This window comes from Cuculus canorus, chromosome 10 (assembly GCF_017976375.1).
Source record: "Cuculus canorus isolate bCucCan1 chromosome 10, bCucCan1.pri, whole genome shotgun sequence".
NCBI classification, from domain to species: Eukaryota; Metazoa; Chordata; class Aves; order Cuculiformes; family Cuculidae; genus Cuculus; species Cuculus canorus.
The window spans coordinates 21806840-21819015 of NC_071410.1; the positions used below are offsets into that span (position 1 = coordinate 21806840).

At 47.1% G+C, this 12176-nt stretch overlaps 1 protein-coding gene across 8 annotated transcripts in view; it reads right to left on the reverse strand.

The window, feature by feature from the left end:
* The window catches only part of ARHGEF9 (Cdc42 guanine nucleotide exchange factor 9), a 201798-nt gene that overhangs the window by 31568 nt on the left and 158054 nt on the right, over positions 1–12176 (reverse strand). For all 8 annotated transcript variants that reach the window (XM_054075197.1, XM_054075192.1, XM_054075195.1 and 5 more), the window contains one exon: positions 8655–8784. In XM_054075197.1, coding sequence (XP_053931172.1) covers positions 8655–8784 — 130 coding nt within the window. The remainder of the gene's footprint in view (positions 1–8654; positions 8785–12176) is intronic.

Consider the following 12176-nt stretch of genomic DNA (forward strand, 5'->3'; position numbering starts at 1 on the left):
CAATCCTACAGAAAATTAGGAAAAAAAAAGTCCCAGGTTGCCCAGAGCAGTGGTGGCTGCCCCATCCCTGGAGGGGTTCCAGGCCAGGTTGGATGGGGCTTGGAGCCCCTGATCCAGTGGGAGGTGTCCCTGCCCATGGCAGGGGTGGAACTGGGTGGGCTTTAAGGTCCCTTCCAACCCAAACTACTCTATGATTCTATGATTCTATGATTCTATGATTCTATGATTCTGAAGTGGCAGACGTCCTACTGACTTCAGCAAAGCAAGGCAGCAAAATGGCCAAGACTCCCTTTCAACCTGAAGTATCCTGTAAGCCTACAATAAAAACTCTCAGCCCTCCCCAGGCTGCATCAATGGTTTGTACTGCACAGTCTGGGGCAGGAAAAAGAAAGGAAAGGCCAAGAAAAAGAAAGCTGACTCCTCTTTCCTTCATGCAGTTACAGGTAGAGTCCAACTACTTTGGATGCAGTAATGGGAGCAGAAGGTCACCAGATCTAGGCTGGACTCATGCCTCCTGCTCCCTTGAGCCTGCCAGCACTAGAATGACATAAAAAAGTCCTGGGGCTAATCCTGACTCTTGCAGCAGAGGGTCAGCTCTGCTGCTGCTGCTGCAGAATAAGTCAATCCTCAGCTCCCCAACGTGTTACAGGTGATCGCCACTTTCTACAATGAGGAACTGGGAGGAACCAACAGGTTTTCACTGCTGTTACGAAAGAGATGCTGCTGGAAGCACCAACATTACCAGGAGGACACGGCACTGCAATCTGCAGCATGTTGGACCTCTCGGGCTGCCCTGCTCCTTCTTCCCAGAAGCAATCCCTGAGCAGACGCCGTCCCAGGCTCAGAAATGCTCCTCAGCCCATCGGACTCGCTCCCCTGTGCCTAAACCCACCTCCTGACATGGCTCTTTGCTGTCACCGCTGGGCACAAAATCTCCCTCACTTGTTAACATTCAGTGCACAGGGCTCTCTTCTGCCTGGCACTGCTGTTCTTTAATTAGAGACTGACGGGCTGATTAGCACTCTGGGCTACCAAGAGATCAGAAAGAGGAAAGTGAGAGCAATGTTGTCCTTTTCATCAGGCTCATTTTTTTGATAGATTCTGTTGCTGGGGAAAAAAAAAAACCCAAACAAACAAAAAAAAAAACCAAACCAAAACAAAAAAACCCAACAGAGAAGAAGGGAAAAGAACAAGGATGTGTTTCAGTCCATGATGCAATTTCTTTCCCCGGAGGATTTCTCATCAGGCTGTCCTGATGAATACAGTACATTGGTTGCATGCATCTTTTTTTTCAACTCATTCTTGGATTCTATAACACGGTATTAGACTGACGTCAGCTATTATACATTACATAATTAAGGGCAGCAAGTCTTGATTTAAAGGACCCATAAACAACAAGAATGGGAAGGAATTCAAAAGGACAGTGTTCATTATATTTCTCAATTATATATATTTTTTCTCTCCATATAAATTTAACACTCTTGAATTCTGCCAGAGTTGCAACCCAGGGGAATCTTTGGTAGAAGTATCAAGATATCTACATAAACCAAAGTAGTTTGTTTAAATAGCAAGCTAAAATTCATCCAGCTTGCAGAGTAAGGCTTGGTCCCATGCCAAATATCCTCCACTTGGCTTGGGGACCTCCACAGATCTCCTCCCAGGGAAAGGGTGACAGGTCATAGAATCACAGAATGGTTTGGGTTGGAAGGGACCTTAAAGCCCATCCAGCTCCAACCCCTGCCATGGGCAGGGACACCTTTTTCCTCTGAGAAAAACCTGAAAAAGCACTGCTGGCAGCTGCTGTGGAGGGTGCCTGAAATGCTGCAGGGATTGAGGCTTCGTTTTGTTTTGCCTTGACTCAAGTGCTGCATGAAAAAGCACAGAATAGAGCAATTCAGAGGTCTGCCAAAGCGCAGATCTGCGTTCCATCTTCACATCCTCTCTAATGGGCACCCAGCAAGTGCTGTTGCACTCGAGGCTGTGGTCACGCCTGAGCAACTGGCAAGCCAGGCATTGCAGTGCACCATTGCAACTGGTGTGAGCCAGGCATTGCAGCGCACCATTGCAACCGGTGTGAGCCAGGCATTGCAGCGCACCATTGCAACCAGTGTGAACCAGGCACTGCAGCGCACCATTGCAACCGGTGCGAGCCAGGCATTGCAGCGCACCATTGCAACCAGTGTGAACCAGGCATTGCAGCGCACCATTGCAACCAGTGTGAACCAGGCACTGCAGCGCACCATTGCAACCAGTGTGAAACAGGCATTGCAGCGCACCATTGCAACCAGTGTGAAACAGGCATTGCAGCGCACCATTGCAACCAGTGTGAAACAGGCACTGCAGCGCACCATTGCAACCAGTGTGAAACAGGCACTGCAGCGCACCATTGTAACCGGTGTGAGCCAGGCACTGCAGCGCACCATTGCAACCGGTGTGAGCCAGGCATTGCAGCGCACCATTGTAACCGGTGTGAGCCAGGCACTGCAGCGCACCATTGCAACCGGTGTGAGCCAGGCATTGCAGTGCACCATTGCAACCGGTGTGAGCCAGGCATTGCAGCGCACCATTGCAACTGGTGTGAACCAGGCACTGCAGCGCACCATTGCAACCGGTGTGAGCCAGGCATTGCAGCGCACCGTTGCAACCGGTGTGAGCCAGGCACTGCAGCGCACCATTGCAACCGGTGTGAGCCAGGCATTGCAGCGCACCATTGTAACCGGTGTGAGCCAGGCATTGCAGCGCACCATTGCAACCGGTGTGAGCCAGGCACTGCAGCGCACCATTGTAACCGGTGTGAGCCAGGCATTGCAGCGCACCATTGCAACTGGTGCGAGCCAGGCATTGCAGCACGCTTGCCAATGTACCCCATGTGCTTCCAGGAGCCATAAGGAGGCTCCTGCACAAGGAGGGCAGGAGAGAAGTGAAGGAGCTCCTCTGATGACCATTCACAGAGCAAGCAGAGAGCGAAAAGCAGGGACGTACCGCTCATCTGCTCCCACTGCCACATCTGTGTGCCAGTAAACAGCACCAAGGCTTGCAACGGCTTTGAAACGATGATGGGCTTTGTGGGAATCACCACTTTCTAGTACTGGTGGCTGTGTGTACATATCCGGCTATTACCCACTGACTGTTGTGATGTGTAACACACTCTCAGAGGGCAAAAGCACAAGACAGGACTGAACGTGTAAAGGCTGTCCTGGATGGGCTCTGTCCGGCCCCTTTGAAGTCTGATCCAGAGGAGACTTCACAGGCTGTTCTGAACCCACTCCAGCCGGGTTTGCTTTTAAATGTCACTACTTTGATCAGAAGGCATTTAACTACAAGTAAGGGGAGGATGCTGAGCAAAAGAAAATAGAGGTTGAACATCAGGAACCACTTCATAACAAGGACAGCTCTCAGACATTGAAAGGTCTCAGCAGGAGGTGGTGGAAGCCCTACATTCTGTGCCATTAACAGCTGAAAGGACAAAAGGCACTAGAGGATTCGGTGTAGGCAGGGGCAGCACCTCTCCGTCTGTTTACATATTGGAAAATCAGGTTAGAAAATAAAGAAGTGAGTCACCCATGGCAATTGTCCAACCCAGTCTTTCTGATCAAGATCCTGTTCCTGCAAATTCGACAGGAACCCATTTCAAAGTGATCGGGATTATTTCTAATTTACAGCAGTCAGTGAGATTATAATGATAGAATCATAGGATAGTTTGGGTTGGAAGGGACCTTAAAGCTCATCCAGTTCCAACTCCCTGCCATGGACAGGGACCCCTCCCACTGGATCAGGGGCTCCAAGCCCCATCCAACCTGGCCTGGAACCCCTCCAGGGATGGGGCAGCCACCACTGCTCTGGGCACCCTGGGCCAGGGCCTCCCCACCCTCACTGTGAAGAAATTCCTCCTGATGTCTAGTCTAAATTGTCTCTTCAGATCTTTCTCAGTTATTACTGATATAAAGCTGTAAAAAATTCCTTAGGACTCCACGCTCCAACTGCCACTGGAGTCAGACCACGCTTTCCTGGTACCATCCGCAATTCCAATCATCAGCCCCCGCTTACATGACTTCTTGGATAGAAAACAATCTGGCCTTGGTTAACTCAAGGACATTCACATTTGTCAAATCCTGACCCTGTAATTCACCTTCACAGGGCCAGGGAGAAGATGTTGAGGGATAAAAATTATTCCTGAAACACATAGGCACAACTCCATGGGATTCAGTAAAATCCTTTCTGCTTATATTACCGGGAACATTTCACCTACTTCTTCTATTTGTTTAAGGATCAGCAATATGTATACATTCCCAACAACACCCTCTCCTTGGAAGGAAATGCATATGTACACTTTTTTTACAAGGGTATTTCAAATATTTACTCAATAAATATTTTTTCTTTAGTGTGGATTTTTTCTTCTTCTTTCAAAATCTTTTCCCAACATCTCATTGCAAACCACTGGTAAATTTAGGAAAGAAACTGCAATTTCAAATCAGAGTATCAATGTAATTAGTCAAGAGATGTTGAGGAAAAACTGATATTTCTCCAAATAAAAGATTTCAATGTGCATCAACATTGAGCTCTGTTTGCTGTTGAGACAATTCCCTAAGTGCAACATAGAGCGGGAATCGGAATCATAGAATCGTTTGGTTGGAAAAGACGTTTGAGATCATTGAGTCCAATCATACCTGTCCACCACTGAACCATCCCTGAGCACCTCATCTGCCCATTTTTTAGACCCCTCCAGGGACAGAGACGCCACCACTGCCCTGGGCAGCCGTTCTAGTGCCGGAGAACCCTTTCAGCGAAGTGATTTTTCCTAATACCCAATCCAAACCTCCCCTGGCACAACTTGAGGGCTCCTTTTGTCCACGCTAAACAGTCCCAGTTCCCTCAGCACTCCCAGAACCCCTGGGACTCAGCCCCTTCCCCAGCTCCGTTCCCCTTCTTAGGGATTACCTCTACCTTGTTCCCTGGCTGGACTTCTGGTGAAGAAAAGCCTGAACTTACTTTCCCCTTCCCCTCCTCCCCCTGTTCCTGCTTTCCTGTACTTCTTGGGTTTTTTTCCAATGGCAGAACACTGTGCTGTACAGCTCGGATCCACACTGATCCTGCTCACCTGCATTGCTGGGCTGGCCGGAGAGATCATGAAGCCCCTGGGACACCCAGAGGGGCAGAAAAGGAGCCCTTCTGGGCACAGACTCCAGTTAGAGTAGGCATAGGGCCACAGAAAGATGGGAGGGTGATGCTGTGTGTTCTTGTCTCTGTTTCAGTAAGCACTTAATATAAACTGGATAGGCATTTGTAGAAGCACAAAGTTGACAGCAGGTCACTCTCTCAGTAGCTCCCTCCACTGCAGACAGCCTGGGAGCTGTGGTCTCCTACTCTCTGATCCAGATAATAAAACGCATGTTCCTCACGGGCTGGAAGAAGATAGGGAGACGTACTGGGAAATCCCTCTTCTATTTCATAACTGCCTACATGTATAAGATGAGAGCTTGAATCTTTACAGGCGGGATAAGAAATCAGCCCCTCATGGCCTGGGAGACACGTCCTACAGACAGAGATCAGTCAGGGTTTTGGAGGTTAGCTTGTGTTTGCAATGCCTAAAAAGAACATCTGCACAGATCTCACAATGGCCTCAAGCTGTGCCAGGGGAGGTTAAGACTGGTGACCAGTGGGATGAGGTTTAACAAGGACAAGTGCAAACTATTCTATAATTCTATGAATCTATGATTAGAAAAACTTTCTTTACACAAAGAGTGGTGAAGCACTGGCAGAGGCTGCCCAGGGAAGCGGTGGAATCTCCTTTCCTGGAGCGGTTCAAAAAGCATGTATTTGCAGCACTACAGAACATGGTTTAGCAGGCATGGTGGCACTGGGCTGATGGTTGGACTGGATGAGCTTAGAGATTTTTCCAGCCTCAATGATTCTGTGATCATATCTAGGACAGATCTAAGCATCTGGCACTGCTTTTGATTCCTCCTGCTCTCTTCCTGCATTATATTATAGTTAACGTCTGAGTATTTTTGTGCAGCCTTCTAGCCATTACATGGACATCTGTGAAACGGGGGCTGGATCTGATGATTCAGTTGTTACTTTAGAGGAAAGAATCAAGCAGTGAAGTCCTCTGCTGGATATAGTCCTCATACTCTACTGTTCTCATCACAACTCTATGACTCTTCTGGATCCAATATACAGAACAAAAAGGGCAAGAAGGGTGTTTTCCTGTGAATGGGGACAGTCACTGTATTCCCCTCGGATCTCTGAGTGGTAGCAACAGCAGATTTTGCTATATTAACAGAAGATGAAGGATGTTGCAATGCTATAGGGTTGGGGAAGAGCGACTGGGAAGCTGCCTGGTCGAAAAGGTGCTGCAGGAGCTGCCCGACAGTGGCTGAACATGAGCCAGCAGTGGCCCAGGTGGCCAAGAAGGCCACCAGCATCCTGGCTTGGATCAGCTGTGGGGTGGCCAGCAGGAGCAGGGAAGGGATTGTCCCCGTGGATTCAGTGCTGGTGAGGTCGCACCTCCAATCCTGGGTTCGATTTTGGGTCCCTCAGTGCAAGAAGGACATTGAGGGGCTGGAGCACATCTGGAGAAGGGGATGGAGCTGGGGAAGAGGCTGGAGCCCAGAGGTCGTGGGAGCGCCTGAGAGCCTGGAGAAGAGGAGGCTGAGGGGAGACCTCATTGCTCTCTGCAGCTCCTGGAAAGGAGGTTGTGGTGAGGTGGGTGCTGGTCTCTACTCCCAAGGAACAAGCTACAGGATGAGAAGAAATGGCCTCAAGTTGCACTGGAGGAGGTCTGGATTGGATATTAGGGAAAATGTCTTCACTGACAAAGTGGTGAAGCCCTGGCAGAGGCTGCCCAGGGCAGCGGTGGTGTCTCTAACTCTGGAGAGGTTCAAAAACCATGTGGCCGTGGCACTTCAGGACATGGTTTAGCAGGCACAGTGGGGTTGGGCTGGCGTTTGGACTAGATGAGCTTAGAGGTCTTTTCCCACCTCAGTGATTCTGTGACTCTATGTTGCTGCAATACTGTGCTTAAAACTTGGAGTATTTGAAAGAAGCCTGGAAGAACAATTTGGCAAATTCCTCATGATAGGATGGAGATAAAGAATGGGTACTGCTAAACAGGAATGAATTATAAAGGATAAGGCTAAAGCTAAGCAGGAATGAATTATCAAGGATATGGCTCAATAAAAATGAATTATCAGCTCAGGTAATTCAAGAGAAAAAGGAACTGCTATTCCACAGATCCTACATGGAGGTCACCTTGGCTTTCCACTCAACATGAATATTCGCTGGCTTAGGATTGATCAATCCTTAATTTAGATTTATTTACAATGAGAGTCTCAGCAGTTCTTACAAATGGCACCCAATAGCTCATCCCATGGCACACACTGAAGGCTGAAGACGTAGCTGATGGTCCTGCGCCTCCTTAACAGCAGCCTTCACTCTGAAAATGAGCCTCCATGTCAGTGAGAAAGAGAGATTTCCTCACAGTAAACAACAATAAAACAATCAAGAAAATCACCTGCATTTTTTGCTCTCACAGCCAGTCATAATTGAAGAACTAGCTATGATCGCTGCATTTATATGTTTTATTAAGAGGGCCAGGGTTGAATCCAACCTCTGTTATAGCAATGAAACTAGTTTAGTCAAGGAGGATACACAAGAAGAAGGCGAGGCACCTGCTTTTCTCTCCCTCTCCTAGAGCCTTCCTAGATAAAAACATATGACAGGATTTTTCCCATATACTAATTTACATAATATGACCCCATTAACTTGAATGGGTAGTTATTCCAAATCTTCATGACCATGAGGAAGAAGAAGGACCATTCCGTCAACCCAAGCATCCACTTGCTGAACACATGGATCAATGACAACTTAGAGAGGAATTTATAAAATCATGAATCTTCGGTCTGCTTTTAAACCCGATTTACAGGTTACATTCATACAATGATTTTAAAAGAATCCGGGATGAAAAGCAAAGGCAAATATCATTTTAGTATGACTTTCTTTTTTAAACGCATGGACAAACTGTAAGGTCTGCTAGCAAAGAAGCCCTCTGCTGACCTTGCCTTGCCTGTGTTTTTCAGCTTCCTAATTATACCAGCACCCCAGACAGGGCTGGTTCGGAGATAACTTTAAGCAAGTGCTCATTTTAAATGTGCAAATAGCATCTCAACTTCAGCTTCATACATCAGCTTCTAATCACAAAGTACCACCACAAGAGTTTTCTCTCTTTTCTTAACCTGTCACAATCTCCATGGTTTTTTTGGTACCTTTCACTACTTCTTCCCTAATGACAAAGCAGAGAGCCAGAATGCATGTGGAATTCATCCAAATCTCCCTTACTCCTAGGAGAGAAGCACTCCATTTGCAAAAAGTACTCCAGATTTCTACTGATGCAATAGGAACTGGAGCCTAGATTTTCTTCAGAGTACCATTAATGACTGACATACTAAGTACCACCTCCAAAGTCTGTAAATATGTTCGTCTCTGTCCCAAGTTTAAACCCAGTTCTGGAGTCTCATCCAACACCTATCCAGACCATGTTGTGTGAAATGAACCACATGGTCTAGGATAATTCCAACAAATGCATTGGATAGGATAATTCCAACAGCTTTCACCAAGTTTGTAGCCCTAAAACAAGGGCCAAGCAGGTGCTGTACCTCCCAGTCCAGAACGGAGGCCTGCCACTGAGCGATCTTGTCAATGTTCTCCAACCTCCGCTTCCGCTCGTTGATTTGTAGAGTCACGTTCCTCATGACAGCGAGAGCAGCAGCCACATACCTGTAGTCACTGCCGAACACAAAAAAAAAAAAGACTATGAAGTGGAGCGTGGTGTGCAGTGGTGATGCACAGGATCTCTCATTAGCAGCAGCATAATCACAACAGCCTCGTAGCAATAAAGGCAGAGAGGATTTGCCGCTCATTATCACTATATCATGTTTTGTCCATCAGCAATGTCTTTCTGGGTCATCACAAAAGAGCGGCTTGCTTGAAACTGAAGTGGTGTGTGTATAAGACAGAGAAACCAGCCAGCTCCTCAGCTGGTCGGCACGAGGGGAGCCCAGACGAGTACAGCCTGGCCTCACCAACACAGTGAACAACAGTTACGGGTATCACTCCTTTGAGGCTTAACGTACTCAGCTAAACAGCATCTGAACGTTTTTATAGCCTATGTCCTTGGGCCTGGATTTTTCCATCAGATTTTAGGAAGAAATGTTTTGCTGTGAGGGTGGGGAGGCCCTGGCCCAGGTTGCCCAGAGCAGTGGTGGCTGCCCCATCCCTGGAGGGGTTCAAGGCCAGGTTGGATGGGGCTTGGAGCCCCTGATCCAGTGGGAGGTGTCCCTGCTCATGGCAGGGGGTGGAACTGGATGGGTTTTGAGGTCCCTTCCGACCCAAATCATTCTGTGATTCTATGATGATTCTATGAAAATATTCCTCTTAGACACAAGGGCAAAGTCCCTGCCAAGTGACGAGGTGACCCCAAGACTGCCCCGGAGCATTTATTCCATGGCATTCACTCTTACTGGCGACTTCAGGTGAGCAAATCAAACAAATTCTTTTATTTTTTATCCCAGACAGGCCTGAGAGTGCAATAACAAATAGTGCAAACAGACTCCTGCCAGGGACAGCACAGATGATGATCAGTCTTTTCAAAAAGTGATGCTCAAATCAATGCTATTGATTTCTGCCCTGTGCCTTTTCTTCCATTCCAAAGAACTTTAATGTTCATTTCAATTGGAAAGACAGACAAGGCCAGCTGCCACAATGCCACCATGATATATTATTAACTTAAGGGCTGATATTGACTGCTGACTAATGAGAAAAACTGTGATCTTGGGCAGCTGCAAGGGGAACGGCTTTATTGATTATTGCTAAGAATTGCACTGGTTACAGCTATAATATGGGTGAACGCTGTGAATTAGATCCATTTCCCCATCCTATCCAAACAGAGTAAATATTAAGAAACAATCACAATATGATATACAACAGAATATTATTTGCTATTTTGCCATCTTTCCTTGGAAGAAAGCTTGAGATGTGTTGCCAATTTTTTGTTCAATATTTAGATCAGAATTCTAGCTGAGGGTCAAAAAAGAATCTTATGAATTCTAGAACATCAGGACTTGTCCTTCAACAAAGTAAAGGAGAACAGAGGATGGGTTGTCTGACAACCATCACAATACACAATTAAGAATGTCTTGTGCCTTCCTTTGCCGGGCCACGTCTATGAAGTGAGTACCTGGTTGTGTAGGGGAGAAACAGAGCTATGCCAGAGAAATGGTGGCCGCCCCATCCCTGGAGGTGTTCAAGGCCAGGTTGGATGGGGCTTGGAGCAACCGGATCCAGTGGGAGGTGTCCCTGCCCATGGCAGGGGGGTTGGAACAAGACGGGCTTTAAGGCCCTTTCCAACCCAAACCATTGTATGACTCTACGCCAGAGAGACATTAGTCTGCTCTTCAAAACGTCCATGAGTTCTTGTAGGGAAATGGGTAAATCACCATGATCAGAAAGGATCTATAGAGGTAGTAAGAGATGTGGGGTTTAGAGACAATCAGTAATCATCTCCTAGCAATTATGCTCATACAAAGAAGGAGGCTAACGCCAGTCCACTCGTGTCTCCTCTTTCTCCCATAATGTGTTCATACACTCAACTCCAACTCAGTTCTGTGTCAGGAACAACCAGGACACTGACAACCTGCACCAAGGACCTTCATCTATTTAATTCATATTAACCTAGAGTAAATGTTTAAGAGGTGAATAGATGTGGCTTTGAGAAAAATTCAAATGAACCAGTCTCACAACAACGAGCAACAGAAGGGAGACGGGCTCTGTGAACAGCCCCGCGCCTGCCTCCATGCAGAGTGGGCTGCTGCCAATCAAGATGGAGTTTATCTCGGTAATACTAATTCTAATGTTCTCTTTGAAGAGAAAACCCCATACACATTTTTCTTTCATGAAATAATGAAGAAAGAGTCATAGCTGAACTTTTTGGGTTCCTAGCCCATGTCTGTCAGAACTGACAAAAACTTAGTAGAAAAAAATAAAAGAAGCAAAGCTTTCGGCCAGTGAATGAATAATAAAATAGCATTACCCATGAAATCAGAGTAAATACATTGCTTGTCAATTAAACTGGGACTGCAATGACCCCTTTTCCAGTGCTCAATCAGAATGCAAGACTAGCCTCTTGCCAAATATCACATGCTCACTTGGGAGATAACAGTCAGGTTTCTGGTTTCTGGTCCTGACCTGGTACAGAGAAGATCCAGAGCTCTGCAAGGATGATTCAAGTGAAGAAGAAGGGGGGAAAAAAAAGCCCAAAAAAAGAATAGAACGTCCCCTACTAGACAAAGCCAACATATCTGCTGTCACTGTGGCTCTTGGTCCTTTCTGAGTTCTGCTTTAGTCCATAAATTGGTCAATTGATTTAAGCAGTCTTTGTTACATATTAAATTCAAATCAGTGTGCCTAAACGACTCCTAATCCAGCCAATGATGAGCCTGATTTCATTGCGAGTATTAGTCCTCTATAATTTTCCATCTCCTGTTTCAGCCTCACAATCTAATTATGAGCACTGTCAAACCACTCACTGGCTGATTAATGGGCGCCGCTGAAGCTCCCCACTTGGTTTATCAGCTTCTCTCATTCATAGCCGACCCTGGCAGTACCCCAGCCTACAGGCATCTGGCTTTTCCCTGTGTCCAATATCGTCACAACAGGACATTCCCCAAAGATTATTTGTTTTTCTGATCCAGGGCTTTGCTCATCTCAGCCCCGATCCCAATGCTACAACTGCAAGAGAAGAAAATATTTGAATTTCAAGCGGGCAACCACAGCAGCGAGGGCTTCCTGCACAGCCTCACTGCAGGATCATCAGGTGGTAAGACCAACCTGGTGTGCCTTACTCTCCCCATCCAAGGCGTTAAGGTTGTCATGGCATCACAGAACGTCCTGAGTCAGAAAGGGCCCATTGAGTCCATTGAGTCCCAAGGGCATCATTGAGTCCAACTCCTGTCCCTGCACAGGACAACCCCAACACTCATACCAAGGGGCCTCGGGCCTCGGCCAAATCCCTCTGCAGTATTGTCAGGCTCGGTGCTGCGACTGCTTCCCTGGGAGCTGTTCCAGAGCTCCACCACACTCTGGGGGAAGAAACCTTTTCCTAATGTCCAACCTCACCCTCC